Source organism: Elephantulus edwardii, unplaced genomic scaffold, assembly GCF_000299155.1.
Source record: "Elephantulus edwardii isolate Elephantulus edwardi_28Jun2011 unplaced genomic scaffold, EleEdw1.0 scaffold00060, whole genome shotgun sequence".
Lineage (NCBI taxonomy): Eukaryota > Metazoa > Chordata > Mammalia > Macroscelidea > Macroscelididae > Elephantulus > Elephantulus edwardii.
In genome coordinates, this window is record NW_006399810.1 from 13,953,875 (window position 1) to 13,973,898 (window position 20,024).

A 20,024-nucleotide genomic window follows, 5' to 3' on the forward strand; every position below is an offset into this window, starting at 1 on the left:
ACCCCAAATATAATCCACTCTGCAACCCTCATTCCATACTCTTATGATAAACATAATGCCCTAAAATATAATACTTTTAAACTATTCTCTCCCTCATAGACTTCAATGTTGTTTGTTGTTGTTATGTGCCGTCGAGTCGTAAACATAATTTATCCAGTTTTTCTCTTACCCCCACCCAGATGTCAGCCTCATTCTACAACAGTGGCACCATATAGCATTTGTCCCTTTGTGACTGAGATATGTCACTCAGCATCATGTCTGCTAGAGTCTGTGTGGTTTAATTCTTAAGCATCTTTCGTGAGCTTTTTATGGTAGTTCTATCTTTTCTTGAGGGGTATATTGAAGTCTCCAACTACTATAATAGTGTTGTCTATTTTTCAGTTTGTTTATGTTTGACTTATATATTTTGCAGGTCTTTCATTTGGTGCATAGATATTTATTATTGTTACATATTCTTGTTCTACTAGTCATCCATTATTATTAATACATCTTAGTTACATGTTCAATCAAGTTTCCAGATGCTGCTGCTACTGTTGCTCACTGGGGAGCACACTTTGACACCAAGTGGCCTACAGCACTGCAATGAGAATCATTTGAGAGCTTTTAAAATCTTGAGGTCTATCCTGTCCCTCATTCTAACTAAATTATAAGTTCTGTGGGACCCAGGTATCAGTTAATAAAACCAAAACAAACTCCCTCATGTTTATTTCAAGGATAGGTCACATCTGAGCACTACTTATCTGGCTCCCTACTACATTTTACCTGCAACCAGCAGCAAGGGCAACCACAGGAGCTTGTTAGGCATGCAAAATCTGGGGTCCATCCAGACCATGCAGTCAGCCTACCATCTAACAAGAGCCTCAGGATGTAGACATCTACTGATTTGAGGAGCACTGCCCTAAGCCATAAAAGTACAAATAAAGTTTAATGTTCAAAAAGTTCAATCATGCTCTCTCTACCTCTCTCACTGCAGTGGGGCTTGAGCAGACTTGTAGTTGACCATCTAATAGGATTCCTAAGGCCACATACATCACACTGGAGGAAACTGCCCTCTTTCTCCCCTGGAGCTGCTGGTGGAGTCTAACTGCCAGAAAGGGGTTGCTTTGGTGTTAGTAGTGCAACATCTTACGGACTATGGCACTGTCCTCCAAAAATGCATGAACTGAGGCTGATAGGGTGATGCTCGACCTCCCATACATTTTCGTTAGTCATCTCCTCCAACAATTAAAAAAAATCACTGATTTATGTTTTTAGGCACCTGCCTCAAATCCAGCATTCACAGTCGGGAACATAAATTTTACTAATGTGCTTATTTCTCCTGAATTCCTTCACAACAAGCAAGACCTGCCTCATAACAGTTTCTGCCAACCCCAGGCCAGCTGTTCTGCTTGGCATGGGTGGAGGCTGCCGCTGGCAGTGCCATGGAGTCAGGCCTGGCCATTCAAAAGGGCAGCTGCCCATTTGCTATCCTCCAATTTAACGCTATAAGGACCTGCTACATGCCACATTTCTCTGCCAGATTAGCTTGGTGAAGAAAAGCTGAGGTTCTGCAGGGAACAGTGCCCTTTAGTTAAATGTTAACAAGAACACCTGCTCACACTGCCATCATTAATCCATCAGAACTTGGCTGTTTCACTTTCTTCTAGGAAAGAGATTTTGGTAAGGCCAATTTCCTCTTGGACTCCACGTGAGGAGGAGCTATTACTTTGTTAGATGATGATTATACATGCAAATAATCCAAAATGTGACCCAGAAGGCAGATTTGCAGAGATGCTCTGCATTTTACTTGATCTTGGAAAAAGACCAAATTCTATTATCCACACTTAATTTTGTTTCCAAAATAAAAGCATCCATCTCTACGATCTATTTAACCAATACATCCAGAGAACCAAAGGAAAAGGTCAACTAAACAACAAGCTAAACTAACTGAAGTTAAACAAGATTTATAGGAAATCACCTGAAGGGCAACCATCAACCAAGAATTAGCTTACTCCTCCTCCCTTACAGCTGCAAAGGCACAGGGAGGTTCCAGGTACCGACTGACCTGGCTTCTCACCTAAATATTAGAGACGTTACATGGCACAGCTGACCACTACAGCCTGTTCCCAACATGCAAATTATGTAGAAATGCCCTTAACTAATTTTAAATACATCTTATCATGAGTACATAATGCTTGCTGCAGAAGGTAAAGGAATGAAGTCTTCAATATGGATTGACGCTCAACATGAAGAAAACAAAGATTCTCACCACTGGGCCAACTGGCAGCATCATTATGGATGGTGAAGTCAGTGAGACTGTTAACAGTTTTAATCTGCTTGGCTCCACAATCAACACTCTTGGTACCAGCAGCCAGAAAATCAAGAGACAAATTGCACTGCGAATGCCAGCTGTTAGGGACCTCTCCAGAGTAATGAAGAGCAATGATGTTAGGCTGGAGATTAAGGTGCACCTGATCCAGGCCATAATCTTTGCTATTGCATGCTATGCACCAGAGAGCTAGACAATGACTAGAGATGATAGAAAGAGAACTGATGCCTTTGAGCTGTGGTGCTGGAGAAGAGTGTTGAATATATCCTGGACTGTTAGAAGAACGGACATGTTTGTCCTGGATAGGGTGAACCTGGGCTGCTCCTTGGAGGCAAGGATTCTGAAGCTTTGTCTGACATACTTTGGGCATGCTGCAAGGAGGGATCAGTCCTTGGAGAGGGACATCATGTTTGGGAGGGTGGAGGGACAGCACAAGAGAGGAAGACACTTGATGAGATGGATTGATTCAGTGATTGGGGTAATGGGAGTCGGTGTGTCAGAGACAGTGAGGTTGGCACAGGATAGTAGGACTTAGGGCTGTTGTACATAGGGTCGCTATGAGACAGAAGCGACTTGAAAGCACATAACAACAGCAACAACATCATTAGTAAGGAAATGGTGACATAGTTCATAGGGAGTTATGCTGCTAACCCAAAGGCTGCCCCCTTCTGGAGACGCAAATCCACCAGTGGCTCCTCTGGAGAAAGATGGACACTTTCTGTGCAATTTACAGTCTTAGAGACCTGCTGGGGGATCAGCTGAGTCAGATCTGACTTGATGCTAATGCATTTTTGTCATTACTAATATGCCCTTGTAGTGTATATGGTGTAAATGTCACAAAATGGCTAGACATATACTAAGCTGGCTGAATCTTAAAGACTTCTTTTCTTAGATTTTTTTTTCTTGGCTTCTTCCCAGAATGAAGGCAAGCTGACCATTCCCCTTTATCAAGCAGGGGCAAGATTTCCCCCATAAACTAAGCTTGTGTATTGCTAGAATTTCCCCATCAGTCTGTGTAATTCTTGATTTTGCTACATAGTGGAGGTTGTTTGTGTAGAGGTATAAAATGCCTGGCTGCTTCCACTCATCTTCAGCAGTGATTCTCCAGCCACTGGAATTGTCTAGTGCACTGTATCTTGTTCAGTAAGTTTCCTGTCTCAGTAGGTCTTTTAGTTGGTGTGTCTGTGAACATGAAATTTGAAGGACAAGCCTCAATTGTACTGCATACAAGTTCTACACATCCCCAGCAGCTTGAATCTATGAGCAATTGGCAAGATGAATAATCTTCTTCTGTCGAGATTTGCAGCCGCAGAAAACCAATGGTGGGTCACTATGAGTTGAAATCAAGTGGATGACAGGGAGGGAGTGAGAACAATAGACAATTTGTTATTAAAATTCTTAAATGTAAGGTCTCCAACCTCCAAAGGTGAAGGTTAGATTTCTAGAAACAGCATTACTAAAAAGGCAATAACAATTAAGACTGAAGGAGAAAGAGGTCCTTGAGTCAAATCTGAGGTGACATACAGTGGAAGTGAAGGAACAGAACCCAGCAGCAAGCTGGGAATGTTAGGAACTATTTGTTTTCTGGTTTGACATGAAATTCCAATTTTAGGTCCAAGTTTTTATAGTCTCTTCCAACAGTAAGTGAAGACAGAGTAATTACTTCCTTCAAATTTCTACAATACAGTGAAACAATCTGATTTATCTGTTGACCAAATTCTTTCACAATACTTACTGGTCTCTGGCACTAAATTCTTCTCAAATATCAACTCAGTTTATCTTCATAACAATCCCACTGACAATTATTATTCTTTCCATTTTAAAGACAAGAAAACTGAGGCAGAGTCACTATGTAAACCCAAGCATTTGCTTGGTCCATGTCTTTATACTGGTTTTCTAAAACCATTTCCTGTCTTTTTGAAATGCAGGGAAGAAAACAGCTGAGTTCAACCTACAGTATTACATGGAATTTCCAAAATAATGCTTAAAGGCTGTGTCTACCAATTTTTGAAGTACAAAGTACTAGGAGGAAGTCAGGTAAACTTGCCCAAGGCCACTCATAGCTTGTGGTGTGGCTTTAATTCTCTCATGGCTGAATGTGAAACAACTACTGGACTGGAATGGCCTGAGTTGTGGATTTTATAGTTTCCTTTATAAATTTTCTGCTGAAATATATTGAATCTTTAAGTTTCTTTATAGATCTCCCAGGTCATTATTAATTAGTTAAGTGATTCCAGGTAATTTATTAACAATTGTGCTTCTCTTTCCTCATCTACTGAATGGGTATGTTAACAACACCCTTCATTTAATTAATTCAGTCAGTAGATGTGGTTATAAAATAGTATGTGCACACAGAATGGACACACAACCATGGTCTGACAGAAAGACAGATTTAAATATTAACTAAATAAGGCATGTGAGCAAGGAGGAAAATACATTATGTAACAATGAAGTGCGGGCCGAACTCGTTCAGCATTTCTTAAGCTCAAGGAACTGAAGAGCAAATTCAAACCTCGAGTTGCTACAATCAAGAATGCTTTAGGCAGAAAAAAGAAGATGGAAGGAATATACTGAGCAATTTTATCGAAAGGAATTGGCAGATACAGAAGAATTTAATGAAATAGCATTTGACCCAGAGCCTATGGTGATGAAGGCAGAAGTTCAAGATGCTTTGAAGGAAATAGCAAAAAATAAGGCCCCCGGAATATGGTATACCAATTGACATATTTCAGCTAACAGATGCTGCCGTGGATGTGCTCACCAAGTTGTGCCAAGAAATCTGGAGAACAAACACTTGGCCAACTGACTGGAAGTGGTCTATATTTGTTTCCATCCCAAAGAAGGGCGACCCAACTGAGTGTGGAAACTACAGAACAATATCATTGATTTCACATGCAAGCAAGATTCTACTGAAGATTATCCAAAAACGACTGGAACAGTACATCAGCAGAGAACTGCCAGAAGTCCAGGTTGGGTTTAGAAGGGGTCGTGGAACTAGGGATATCGTTGCTGATGTTAGATGGATCTTGGCTGAAAGCAGGGAATACCAGAAGAATGTCTATCTGTGTTTCCTTGATTATGCAAAGGCATTTGACTGTGTGGATCATAACAAACTGTGGCTGACTCTGAGAAGAATGGGAATCCCAGAACATTTAATTGTGCTAATGCGAAACCGGTACTTGGACCAAGAGGCAGTAGTCAGAACAGAGCAGGGCAACACTGCATGGTTTAAAATTGGGAAGGGTGTATGCCAGGGATGTGTTCTGTCTCCATGCCTTTTCAACCTGTATGCAGAACAGATTATCTGAGAGGCTGGGCTCTATGAGGAGAAGCGTGGCGTTAGGACTGGTGGACGATCTATCAACAATCTGCGTTATGCAGATGACACAACTTTGCTTGCTGAAACTGAGGAGGACGTCATGCACTTACTGCAGAGGGTCAAGGACTGCAGCCTTCAATATGGACTGAGGCTCAATGTCAAGAAGACAAAAATTCTCACCACCGGACCAATCGGTAGCATCAGTATGGATGGTGAAGAGATTGAGAGTGTTCACAGCTTCAGTTTGCTCGGCTCCACGGTCAACACTCTTGGTACCAGTAGCCAGGAAATTAAAAGAAAACGTATTGCGATGGGAAAGTCTTCGGTTAGGGACCTCTCTGAAGTACTCAAGAGAAACGGTGTCTCTCTGGAGACTAAGGTGCGCCTGATACAGTCCATGGTTTCTGCAATCACTTGTTATGCATCAGAGAGTTGGACAATGACTAGGGAGGATAGAAGGAGAATTGATGCCTTTGAGCTGTGGTGCTGGAGAAGAGTATTGAATGTATCATGGACTTCCAAGAAAACAAACAGATTCATCCTAGAGAGGGTGAAACCAGGCTGCTCCTTGGAGGCAAGGATTCTGGGGCTTTGCCTGACATACTTTGCACATGTTGTAAGGAGAGACAGGTCTTTAGAGAGCAACACCATGCTGGGTAGTGTAGAGGGACAGTGCAGGAGGGGAAGACCCTCTACCAGGTGGATTGACTCAGTGACTGGGGTAATCGGGATGGGTGTGTCAGCGGCAATATGATTGGCACAGGATAGAGCATGGTTTAGGGCTGTTGTACATAGGGTCGCTATGAGTCGCAAATGACTCGACGGCACATAACAACAACAACAATGAAGTGAGAAAAACACAGAAATAGATATGTTTACTTAAAATACTCATATGGCCAATAAACAGAATGGTTGCCCACTGAAAAATGCTATTGTCACTGTGGACTAAACATTTACATTTATCCAAACTTCAGATACGTGTAGATCACATGTGACTTAGCAATAACCACATTTCTTGGGCTGAAAAAGAAAAAGGTGGGCCATTCCTTGGGTGCTCGTTGACCAGAACCACATTCCCACCATCCCTTCAGTCCCCGTAATTCTGAAGATTCTTTTTGGCAAATAAAGGCTGCCATTCTCCTTGCTCTTCATCAACACTTTCAAATTCTCTTAAAATCAGAGCTTTCCAACTTCTGGGCTATTTGAAGTTTGGCAAAGGAGAGTTTTCAAGATACCAAAATTATATCATAAATGAAAAAAGTCCTTCAAAGTCATTACTACTGTCAGATCTGACTCTCCAGTGGGTTTCCAGAGGTTGTAAATGACACAGAAAGAAACTTCCCACCTTTCTCCCACAGAGCAGCTGGTGGATTCAAACCAAGTGCTTTTGGGCTACCCATTAGGCTACCAGAGCTCCCTGTTATTATAAATGATTGTTAAATAAGTTAAAGCAAACAAATGAACAAAGCAAGAAACCAGAGCCATTTCCACTCATTATTACTCAAAACAACCCTACCAGGCAGAGAACCGCACCACGGGGCTCCCAAGGCCATCATCTCTATGAAAGGACATGCCACTTCTTTCTCCTGTTGAGCTGCTCATGGATTTAAACTGCTGATCTTTCGGTTGACTAGCAAACCCTGAACCACTGGGCCAACAGGGCTCCTCCTAACGCATACTCACTTATACTGTGATTGATCATTGCCGCCGACATCTGGTGATGTTAACTTCTGCAGCAAAATTCTTATAATGCTAATAAAAAGGACAAAGTTAACCTGCACAAAAAGAGAGATTATATTTGTGGTGACTCTCTCCTACAGAGACCTGGGGGCAGGGGTGTTTTCAGAGACAGGGATTTTGTCTGACTCTCCTCCAAAGCTCTGCTGTGTCCACCCTGAGCCTATCTCCCCTCTGGGGCCTGGCTGTAGGCACGGAAAGGCTCCAGCACTGCCATGGGCTTGGTCTGCTATCTGGTTGGAGGTGGACATCATTCTCCACCCTGACCTCTTGTTGCATCAGCATGAGGAAATTCATTGTGAGATGGGAAATGGACAAATGGAAAAGCAATCTGGATGTCCCATCAAGCAAATTTAGTTCATCTGACTTTGATTCACCTTGAGGTTCTTTAACAAAAGCACAGAGGTTTGTCCCCTCTTTGCTCTGCATAATCTCCACTCTCCCCACCACCCCAACTCTGCAGGGCATTCATTCCTTCTTCCCTCATGGGAAGCATCAGGTAAACAAGGTGAACTGAGGTTCTATAGAGTTTGAGATCAAGCCTTTGACGTAGAAGTCAAGCTTCCATGAAGTTCTTTTCTCACAAGCCTGAGTACACTGGGCTTCTATATATTTAATAAAGGAAAAGCAGCTCACTCCCTGCCCGAGCGTGTGACTCAATGGAGAAAGTATGTTGCTTGCATGCAGAAATTACTTACTATAATCGAAATTAAAATTGGTATTCGTATAACCCACCAGGGAACACCATGGTCATTTGTATCCCAGCAACTATTGAAGAGAGAAAGAGGGAAAATCATGTTACCACTGACTTAATCCAGGAGACACGGTACATGAAGATAAGTGTGTTGCCTGTGGATGTTCTAGGGACACTGTGCTTTCAAGATGAATCCTGCCCTCATCTACCAGTGCCTAAACCATTTTATTTGGTTTTATTGTATTATGCCTTCTGGTCTGCCTGCTTACTCCACTCAAGAAACACAATGACACTGAACAATCAGCTCCCAGTGGGTGATTTTGGTTAGTTTTATTCTTCTTGACATGACAATCTACTAGTGAAGATGTTGAAACCAAATTGTAACCCAGAGCCCAGAAGTAGTAAGTTACATTTCATAATTCAATGTGTCATGACACTTAGAATCTCTGGGTGGTGTAAATAATTAATCTCCTTGGCTGCTAATCAAAAGGTTGGATGTTCAAGTCCACCTGGAGGCCCTTCAGAAGAAAAGTCTGGTGATCTGTTTGCAAAAATAGCCGGAAAAAACCCTCTGGAGTACAATTCTACCCTGAGAAACATGGAGTTACTGTGAATCTGAGTGGACAGGATGGCAACTGTGTGTGTGGGGGGTGTGTGTGTGTTGTTGCTGTTACTGTTAACTTGGATGTCAAGATAGGTTAGGTTCATGCTGATGAAGGCATTTTTGCTTTTCATGAAAATAGAATGCTTCCCCTTACCTCTCAAATGGGTGGCATCTGTATCCTGAAGGAAGGTGTAAACAGTGACTTTAGAGTAGATGAGGCAGGTGTAAGCAACAAAGGAAGTTTGGTCTACCAAGACATTTTTATTTTTTAAAACAATTTTAGCTTAATGGTTGTCTCCACTAGGAGGCCATTGTAGACTATTTAATAAAATGCTCCAATTATTTTCCTCTCTCCCCTGAATGTGACTCCACCAAGTCCCTGATTCTTCCTTGGTTTAGGGAAAAGAACATGGAGGAAAAGTCAGTCCAGGGCTCACTCTTTCAGTAACCCACACAAGGTCCTGGTGGACTCTTGGTGAAGTCTGCTGGAGGGTGAAAGGCGGTGAGGGGCCATAAGGATGGGGAGGAGACTGTCCACTTGCTGCCCTCCCTGACCTGCAAGTCCCCTACTGGCCTGCTATGGGCTGCGGTGACACAAGTGGCCAGCTGAGACCAGAGGTATCACTGTGTGAGTTCAGCCTCAACTGCCCATGTGCAGACTCACACACTACATGCTTGGATTATTTTAAGCCAAGAGGCTCTGGGTGGTGCATTACTCAGTAATCACTGATGGGCCCAAGATTGCTCTGTGAGGACGGGGCCAAGCACCAAGACTCTCTCAGCAGCTCCTATGCTTGTGCCTGGAGCCTTAATTTGACTCACTGTTCACAAAAGCAGAGGCACCGGACCTCCTTTTTTGCTTATGGAGAAGAACTTGATGAAAGAGAATAACTCTGAGGCAAACATATTCCACCTTGTCAATGTAACCTGATCTCCAACAGGCAATGCGAGTGTACATGTTCCGGGGCCAACCTGTCTTATATTGCAAGCTTTTTTCCTTACCAAGCACTATTTCTTCCTCTTTTCCTCCTTGGATGCTGCCTCTCCCTGCCTGCCTCGAAAAAAAGCTCATTGCCATCAAGTTGGAACTGACTCACAGCTGACCTTTCAATGGGTTTTCAGAGGCAGTAAATCTCAAGAGAAGATCGTCTGTCTTTCTGCCAAGGACTTGAACTGTTGAGCTGGCAGCTCAACTCCTTAACCGCTATGCCACCAGTGCTCCCTCCTCTCTGCGTGGTCTACTCCAGTAAGACCTACTTCAGTTCCTAGCACTTACATGAATGTTCCTCCAGATTCTTCAAACCCAAATGATTTCTCCAGCCTATAGTTTCCAATGTCTTTCCTCCTCATCTGTGGACTCCTTAAATGCTGAGAATGGAATTCTTTCATTGGCTGGAATTGCTTCTTGTCTTTCTAATTATGGTACAAGTTTATTTCTATTTTCCTAAGGATTTAATACTGTACAAATGGGTAAGCACTTGATATAATTTGAAAAGGTGTGACACTTACCCTGTGTCTTCTAAAAAAAGCCTTGTCATGGTCCACACCACTATGCAGACTGTGGGGATGCCTGTGGAGAGATGTTCCATTAGCACAACCCTGGACTCAGCTGACACTGGTTAATGTGGAACAAGTATGCCCCTGTGAAAGGCAGAATTGTGCAGAACCACGAATTTTTGATTAAAAGAGTAAGTGGAAACTCTTGTTCAAAGCATTCACAAATATAAACAAGTTTATATTGATGTATTCCTAAATAGCAAAGATAATAAAATACCTATTAGATAGTATCAGAGAAGGATTATTCTACAGATTGAGCCTGACTGCTGAAAAGACCATGGACATAAACTGTGACAAGAAGAAATGATGTAGTAGCCATTGACTTTATGACAATCTGAAGGATTTGTCTGCTGTGCTGGCCCCTTCATTGCTATGTTTAATGTCTACTAACACTATTCAGTTACAAAGAGGCTCCTACTAATTGGTGTGTGTTCAAGATTTCCCTGTGGAATGACTTCTTGCTCCTGCATGCTGGGCTGGGAAGCTGAGAAGCAGGAAGAATGGACTGCTTTGCTACGTGATACAGCTAAGGCTGATTTAAGGGTAAAAGCAGCCAGGAATGAGATTTTAAAAGTTTCAAAACAGGTTCCTTACTCTGTGGTAAAGACTGTGCTGCCATTGCAAAGGCAAGTGGATCACATTCACCCGTTGCTTTGCAAGAGAAAGATTGGCAATCTCCTCTTGTGAGATTTACAGGCTCTGAAAACCTGCTGGAGGGTCAGCTATGAGTTGGTTTTAACTTGAAGGCACAGACCACCACTACCACCAATTAGAAGAAATATTAAAGGGTTGGCTGCAGGAGAACCCAAGCAGTCCTACGAGAGTTCTTCCCTGAAAAATATCCTACAGGGGCAGCAAAGTCTGCAATTACTGGGTCAGGTAGGAAACTGAAAGGCCTGGTGTGAGAGAGTGAAGGGGACAATATCATATCAGGGTGTCAGTTGTAACAGTGAAGTAGCAGGAGTCACAGGCATCTGTCTGCTTCAGGGACCTTGGAGATGCTTACCCCAGCCAATCAGGAGATAGACCACGAAGTATCTGTGTGGGGAGAAGATAGCCACAAGGAGTGTGTGGAGGTAGAGTCCTTCCACTAAGAGCCAGTAGAAGTTCGCCATGGTGCAGTAGTGGAAGAACACCAAACTCAGCTTGCAGCCAACCTGGAATATCACAAACAGAGCAGGAGAATGTGGTCACATTTGGATAAAAATAGTTCATGGCACACGGAGCTGCCCAGGACATAATGCACTTCATGTTTGTATAAGGAATCAAGGGCAAATCAGGGAGTTGTCTCAGGAAGGAAAATGATTAATATAGTGGTGAAGGCCTTTATTAAAAAAATGCATGTTATGCTAGAGGAGGCTCTTTGTATATACACAGCACCCTAGAAGAATATTTACAGAGTACTTTGAACTTACTATAACAAAAACATAGGCAGAGAGAGGCAAATGTAAGTAAGTATCCCTAAGAAGAGTAAACTCATAACTTTTGGAGCAAATTGCTGGAAGGTCTTACTAAACATAGAGTTTTTAACACACTTGCTTGATCTTTCCCCCTTAGCGGGCAGTGAGCAGCTTTTAGGGGTGATGGCAGTATCCATGAATGGGTGCCTGGTAAACATAATTAATGTCCCTGAGCAGTACATGGGAGATCCGCTGACATAACAATGCTACCAATTAACCACAATTAAAACAAACACTGAGTGGCCAACAAGCACACGAAGAAATGTTTGAAATCCCTAGCTCTAAGAGAGATGCAAATCAAAACAACCATAATGTATGATCTCATCCCATTAAGAATAGCAAAATTTAACAGAGCAGCAAACATCAAATGCTGGCAAGGTTGTGGAGAAACTGGAACCTTATTCACTGTTGGTGGGAGTGTAAAATGGTGCAACCACTGTGTAACGCTGTAATGGCGCTTTCTTTAAAAGTTGCAAAGAGAGATACCATTTGACCCAGCGATTCCACTAACTGGGAATATACCCCGAAGAGACCATAACTGCCATTCAAGCAGATACATGCAAACCCATGTTTATCATGGCTTTGTTCACAATACCAAGGAGTTGGAAACAACATAAGTGACAATCAACAAATGAGTGGATAGAGAAGTTGTGGTATATTCACACAATGGACTACTACGCTGCATTGAAAAACAAGGAACTCATGCAATATTATTCAAAATGGGTGACCCTGGAGGACATTATGCTGAGTGAAATATCTCAGTCACACAGGGACAAATACTGCATAGTGTCACTACTGTAAAACAGGAATGACAAATGAAAAAAAATTATTTGGAAACTATTTTTTATACAACAAATTCTTAATTTCTGTAACATATCAGCACATGGCCCTCAAGTCAGAACCAATTCCTTCCTAACCTTCCACTGGCTTTCCAAAACTACAAAATACCTGGGGGGAGACTGCCCATCTTTCTCCTAGGAGGGTCAGTCTTGCAACTCCTTGCAGACTCTACCACCAGAAGGCACTCTCTAACATACGGACATTAAACATAAAAGTCAGGGGGGAAAAGGGCTCACCTGCAATCAGACAGGCAGGGCAAGTATCAAGGAGGTCATACTTCCCCCACAGCAAGTGCCAACACATGGTTTGAAAGTTTTGTTGTCACTGATGAAGGAGAGAATATTTTTGCACATTTATGGTACAAGGGTGAGTTGTCATAGCCTTCTGTAAAACACTCCAGCAATATGTTTATTAAAATTTAAAATAGATATGTCCTTTGATCTAATAGTTTTGCTCTTGAATTCTTACCTTACAGGAGTAAAGATGCCAGCATACAGAGACCTGTTCAGTGATAATTTTGTTTGTCGTGGCTATGCATGCACATACACACCCACATTTCTGAGTTGTTCTTATGTGCCGCTGAGTTGATTATGACTCACAGAGACCTCGAGACTAGACAGGAACTATCATGGCGTCCTCACGATCTCTGTCACGCTCGGGCCCACTGTGGCAGTCACTAGGTCAGTACATCTTGGACGGTCTTCCTCTCTTTTACTGATGCTCTATCTTTCCCAGCATGATGTCTTTTTTCCAAGTCCCTCCTGACAACCTGCCCAAAGTAAGATCACCAAACTTGCTTCTAAGGAGCACGGCGATTGCACTTCCTCCAGAACAGATCTGTTTGTTCTTCTGGCAGTCCATGAAATATTTAATACTCTTTTCTGACACCACAATTGAAACACAATGATTCTTCTCTCATCTTTCTCATTTACTGTTCAACTTTCAGATGCATAGGAAGCAACTGGAAAGACCATACCTTAGTCTTCAAACTGACACACACAATGGAATACTATGCAGCATGAAGGAGCAATAACTTTGTAAATTATTACCTAACATGGGAGGGACAGGAGAGCATTATGCTGAGTGAACTAACTCAGTCCCACAAGGATAAATACTGTATAAATCTGTTACTGTAAAATGAGTATAAAGATCCAGGAGTGGTGGGAGAGGTTGGAAGCACGGGGATGTGAATGTGCAGGGGGAGGGGGAATTAATCATGGGGTTGTACAATTTCATGGCGAGGGTGAAGGAAATTGAGAGAATTTGTTCAACTTTGTATTTGAGTTTTGTAAATAAACTAGTAGAAAAAGGGGGAAAAAAGAAAAAAACCAACAAAAAAACGGAACTGATATCCTTGCTCTGTAGCATTTTTTTTTTCTGGTGCACCACAGACTTTATTTATTTATTTATTTTTTTAATTTTACACTGGATTACTTACAAAGTTTGTGTATGTCGTTTTTCACATCAGATCTTTCCCCTTTCCTTTACCCACTCCTCCATTCACCAATCAAATTGTGTGATCCTATGATTAAGTGTCCCCTCACCCCTCTGCCTTGTATCTTCACAATCGTTCTACAATTATGGTCTTATACAGTATTTGTCTTTATGAGACTCAGTTAGTTCACTTAGCATAATGCTCTCCAGTCCCTCCCAAGTTAGATAGTAATTTACAAAATCATTGCTCCTGGGTGCTGCATAGTGTTCCACTGAGTGAATGTACCAGAATTTCTCAATCCTTTTGACTGTGGTTGGACATTTGGGCTGTTTCCATGTTCTCGCGATGGTGATTAATGCTGCTACGAACATTGGTGTACAAGTCTGTTTATACTTCAGTTCTTGCTTTTTCAGGATATATTCTAAGCAGTGGAATAGCTGGGTCATATGGAATTTCTATATTCAGTTTTGAGGAAATGCCAAACTGCCTTCCAGAGTAGTTATACCATTTTTACAATCTCACCACCACTGCATAAGAGCTCCTATCTCACCACATCCTCTACAACATTTATTACTTGCTGCCCTGCTAAATTTTGTCACTGCTAATGGGCTAAAATGGTATCTCATTGTTTTGATTTGCATCTCTCTTATTGCTAGTGATTTCGAGCATTTCTTCACATGTCTGTTTGCCATCCAAATAAATGTCTTCCTCTGTGAAGTCTTTCCATGTCTCTTGCCCATTTTGTAATTGGATTATCATTCTTTTTCTTCTGGAGGCCCTGCAGGATTCTGTAACCTTTTGTTAAGAGACCCCAGTCTGAGATGGTATTGCCAAATGTTTATTCCCAGTCAGCAGGTTTTCTTTTCACCCTGTTGAAAAAAGTTTTAGATGAGCACAGAGATTTTTACAAAGGTCCTTGATAGCAGATTTCTCCAGTGCAACACATCTTTTGATTTCTTGACTGCAGCTCTTATGGATGTTTATTGTGGGTCTAAGCAAAACAAGGTGACGTGGCTGACGTCTTTGATATTCTTTAGTAAACACTTCAAGTCTTCTTCACGTTCCACAATCAAGGTTGTATCATCTACATAATATAGACTGCTGATAAAATGCTACATTCCTTTTCATATATTCCAATCTTGAATGATTATTTTTCAGCATAGAGGTTGAACAAGTATGAAAAAGGATGTAACTCTGATGTACACCTTTCCTGATTTTTTTTTCTACCAGTTTATTTACAAGATTTGAATACATTGTTTTCAAGAACAAATTCTTTCAATTTCCCTCACCCATTAAATTGTACAACCCCATGATTAATCTGCCCCCTCCCCCTTAACATCCTCATCTCTCTGCTTCCAACCTCTCCCACCCCTCATGGATCCTTATACTCATTCCACAATAATGGTTTTATACAATATTTATCCTTGTGGGACTGAGTTAGTTCACTCAGCATAATGCTCCCTAGACCCTCTCAAGTTAGGTAATAATTTACAAAATCATGGCTCCTTCATGCTGCATAATATTCCACTGTGTGAATGTATCATAATTTATCAATCCATTCATTTGTGGTTGGACATCTGGGATGTTTCCATGTTCTTGTGATGGTGAATAATGTTGCTATGAACATTGGTGTACAAATCTCAGTTTGTGCCTCAGTTCTCATTTTCTCAGGGTATAGTCCAAGTAGTGGAATACCTGGGTCATATGGAATTTCTATATTCAGCTTTTTGAGGAAGCACCAAACTGCCTTCCAGAGTGGCTGCACCATTTTACAATCCCACCAACAATGTACAAGAGTTCCTATCTCGCAACATCCTCTCCAACATTTATTACTTGCTGCCCTGTTAAACTTTGTCACTGTTACTGGAGTGAGATGGTACCTCATTGTGCTTTTGATTTGCATCTCTCTTATTGCCAGTGATCTGGAGCATTTCTTCACGTGTCTGTTGGCCATCTGAGTATCTTCCTGTGTGAAAATTCTTTCCATGTCTTTTGCCCATTCTGTAATTGGGTTATCAGTCTTTTTCTTGTGGAGGCCCAGAAATACACTGTAAACTTTTGTTATAAGACTCTATACAGATACCAAAATCATTTTTCAAGACGATTGAAAGGGAAATCATCAAATTTATGAGTACAGGCAAGAGACACCAAATAAGCAAAACACTTCTGAGAAACAAAAATGAGGTTGGAGGCATGGCACTTCCTGACCTCAAAACCTCAAAACACAGTAGCAGTAACCAAAACAGTATGGTAATGGCACAAAGACAGGCACATAGACCAAAGGAATAGAGTTGAGAACCCAGAAATTGACCCAGCTCTCTGTGGTCAACTGATATTCAACAAGGAAATCAAAGCTATTAAATGGGGAAACGACAACCTCTTCAACAAATGGTGCTGGCAAAGCTGGACTGCTACCTGTAGAAAGGTGAAGCAGGATCCACATCTCACAACATACACAAAAATCAACTCAAGGTATATCAGAGACCTAAGAGTAAAGCCCAAAACCATAATAATGTTCATAAGAGACAAAATGGGATCAAGCTTAGAAGTGCTAGTCCAAGGTATACAGAGACTGCCAAATACAACCAGAAATGCACAATCTGAAGAGGATAAAATTGACGCATGGCACCTTATAAAAATTAAATCCATGTGTGCATTAAAACCTTTTCCAACAGGGGGAAAAGAAAACCTACATTCTGGGAATAAACATTTGGTAATACTTTTCTTGATTTTAAACTATGCAGTTTTCCTGTGTTCTGTTTGGAAAACTGATTCTTGGTCTCTACATAGTTTTTCCATTAGTTCAAATAATTATTCTGAGATTTCCATTTTTCCCAATGTTAACCATAATTTGTTGTGATCCACACAATTTGTTTGCATAGTCGATAAATATTAAACATCTTCATGGATAAATAAAACAAAAAACCAAAGCAAAAAAAAATAAACATCTTTATGCTAAGTTTTGTTTTCAGTAATGATCCCCCTGATATTAGGAAGGTATCACTTGTGCCAAATCCTCTTCTGAAGCCAGCTTGAATTTCTGTAAGTTCTCTGTGGAAGTACTCAGCTGTTTTTAAGCACTTTTCACCAAGAGTTTACTTGCATATGATATTGTTGTTGTTGCTATTGTTATGTGCCATCGAGTCGTTTGCGACTCATAGCGACCCCTATGTACAACAGCCCTAAACCCTGCTCTATCCTGTGCCAATCGCACTGCCTCTGAAACACCCATCCCAGTTACCCCAGTCACTGAATCAGTCCACCACATAGGGGGTCTTCCCCTCCTGCGCTGTCCCTCTGCTCTACCCAGCATGACGTCCCTCTCTAAAGACCTGTCTCTCCTAACAACATGTCCAAAGTATGTCAGACGAAGCCCCAGAATTCTTGCCTCCAAGGAGTAGCCTGGTTTAACCCTCTCTAGGATGGATCTGTTTGTTTTCTTGGCAGTCCATGGTACATTCAATACTCTTCTCCAGCACCACAGCTCAAAGGCGTCAATTCTCCTTCGATCCTCCCTAGTCATTGTCCAATTCTCTGATGCATAACAAGTGATTGCAAAAACCATGGCCTGTATCAGGCACACCTTAGTCTCCAGAGAGACACCGTTGCTCTTGAGTACTTTAGAGAGGTCCCTAACAGCAGAATTTCCCATTTCAATACGTCTTTTAATTTCCTGGCTGCTGGTGCCAAGAATGTTGACCGTGGAGCCGAGCAAACTGAAGCTGTGAACAATCTCAATCTCTTCACCATCCATCTACAGATTGGTCCAGTGGCATACATAAATAAATAACACAATTGTGTTATTTATAACAAGAAGAATTTTCTACACTGTTCTTTCTTAGAAGATGACTATGAAATGTGCCACCCAAGCCATGTCCTGATGTTTAATATAAGGCAAGTTCATTAGTAGGGGATGGTTACATAATTTATGTTGCACATACAGTATTGTTGCTTGCCAAGAATCAGTTCATGGCCATTTTGTGGTTTACACAATAAAACTGCTCTGTAAGATTTTCTTGGTTATAATCTTTTATAGCCCAGTTGTCACAGTTCGCTAGGTAACCTTCTCACCTGTAGAGTTGCTGGTGTTTGAACTGTCAATCTTTAGGCTTACAGGCAATGGCAAATTAATTAGATCCATCATGTTCCAATGGTAGAATATTAAGAATATAATGAAAAGAAGGAACTTGAGATAGACTGGCTGACCTGGAATGAGAGTATGGATGCCAGAAAAGTACATGTGAAACAAATGATTCCATTTTCTTGATGAAATGGTGATGAAAATATCGCTGTGCCTTCATGCCTTTCATGTATAAACTCTCCCCAGGGCCTTCAGGGACATCACCCATTGGCTCTGTTTATAATACGACACTGGGGTTAAGAGGTCAGTTAGCCAGGTCAGAGTTGGTATCTTGTCAGACTCAAGACACTTGGCAACCTATTTTCAAAAATTAGTCATAAATATTATGGAAATCACCAACGAACAGTAATCTGTATATATTTCTTTTTTGTAACAAAGTGGGATCATATAACATATGTCCTGATGTGATTGTATTATTTCACTTAGCATTTTGTTGTCCAAATTCACCCATGTATAATCCATTCTGGAGCATCATCATTGTCTTTTCAGTTGGGCAATAATATTTCTTTGTAGGTATATAGGTACCACATTTTGCTTATCTATTAATCTACTGCATAGTATATAAGCAGTTTCCATATTTTTTGCTATTGTGAATAATGTTGCAATGAACTTACGGGTACAAATGTCTATGTGAACTGCCATGAGATACTTTTCAAATACTGAACTGAAATTATCTCAAGGTCATCTGTTAGCAAACAAACAGATCAGCACATAAAATAAAGGATATTATCCATACTATGGTGCTCCACTGAAAAATAACTGTATGAGGTCAACAATTCAACAATTACTTTAAAGAAAAGCCAATTGATACAAAGATTAAACAGACAAACTATAGTACTGGAAGTAGAATAACAGAATGCAACTAAATGGAATGTTCTGACACCGTGAAAAATTGAACCAATGTGAATGATTAAGTTATTTGAGATTGTCAACTAAGAACCTAAATTTCTACACAAATATTTACCAAACTAAAAATATTAAAAAAAACACAACACCCAAGAAAAACAAACGTCCAGTCACAACCAAATATATCGTAAAACTCTAGTACATTGACACAATGGAATACCATGCACAAGTTAGGAGCAATGATTTTTAAAAATACCATGTGACATACACATACAAGGAAGTCCAGTGAATACCACTATCATCAGATATATGCACCAACAATCAGAGCCAAAGAAGAGGAAATAGAAGATTTCTACCAACTTTTACAGTCGGAGATTGATCGAACATGCAATCAAAATGCAAAACTTGGGAAAAGAGAACAATCAGTAGCTGGAAAACGTGGACTCCGTGACAAAAATAAAGATGGAGATAGAATGATTGAATTTTGCACAATCAATTACTTATTCATGGCAAATACATTTTATAAGAAACATAAACACAGGTTATACACATGGATTTCACCAGATGGTATGCATAGGAATCAGACTGATTACATCTGTGGAAACAATCACTGGAGAAACTCAATATCAGCTGTGCAAATTAGACCAGATGCTGACTGTGGAATAGACCACCAACTACTCATATGCAAGTTAAAACTGAAGCTAAGGAAAATGAAACTGAATCCACGGGAACCAAAATATGACCTTGAGTCTATCCCACATGAATTTCAGAACCATCTCAGGAACAAGTTTGAGGCCTTGAACACTAATGAGCAAAGACCAGATTAGTTGTGGGAGGATATCAAGAGTATCATCCAGTAAGACTGCAAATTGTCATAACAAAGACAGAGGAGAAAGAAAATATCAAAACGGATGTCAGAAGAAACTCTGAATATTGCACTGGAGCACAGAGAAGCCAAAGTAAAAGGAAGAATTCAACACACTGAAGAGCTGAACAGAAGATTTAAAAAGGCAGCACGGGAAGACAAAGTAAAATATTACAATGAAATGTGCAAGGAGCTGGAGTCAGAAAAACACAAGGGCC

The 20,024-nt window shown here is 41.0% G+C and overlaps 1 protein-coding gene across 1 annotated transcript in view; it reads right to left on the reverse strand.

Annotated features, from left to right (window-relative positions):
* Window positions 1-20,024, reverse strand: part of VIPR2 (vasoactive intestinal peptide receptor 2) — a 300,833-nt gene that overhangs the window by 20,289 nt on the left and 260,520 nt on the right. Inside the window, exons 7-10 of the mRNA XM_006887663.1 lie at window positions 11,226-11,376; window positions 10,172-10,232; window positions 8,063-8,132; window positions 7,311-7,402 (exon numbers count right to left, since the gene is read on the reverse strand). Coding sequence (XP_006887725.1) covers window positions 7,311-7,402; window positions 8,063-8,132; window positions 10,172-10,232; window positions 11,226-11,376 — 374 coding nt within the window. The remainder of the gene's footprint in view (window positions 1-7,310; window positions 7,403-8,062; window positions 8,133-10,171; window positions 10,233-11,225; window positions 11,377-20,024) is intronic.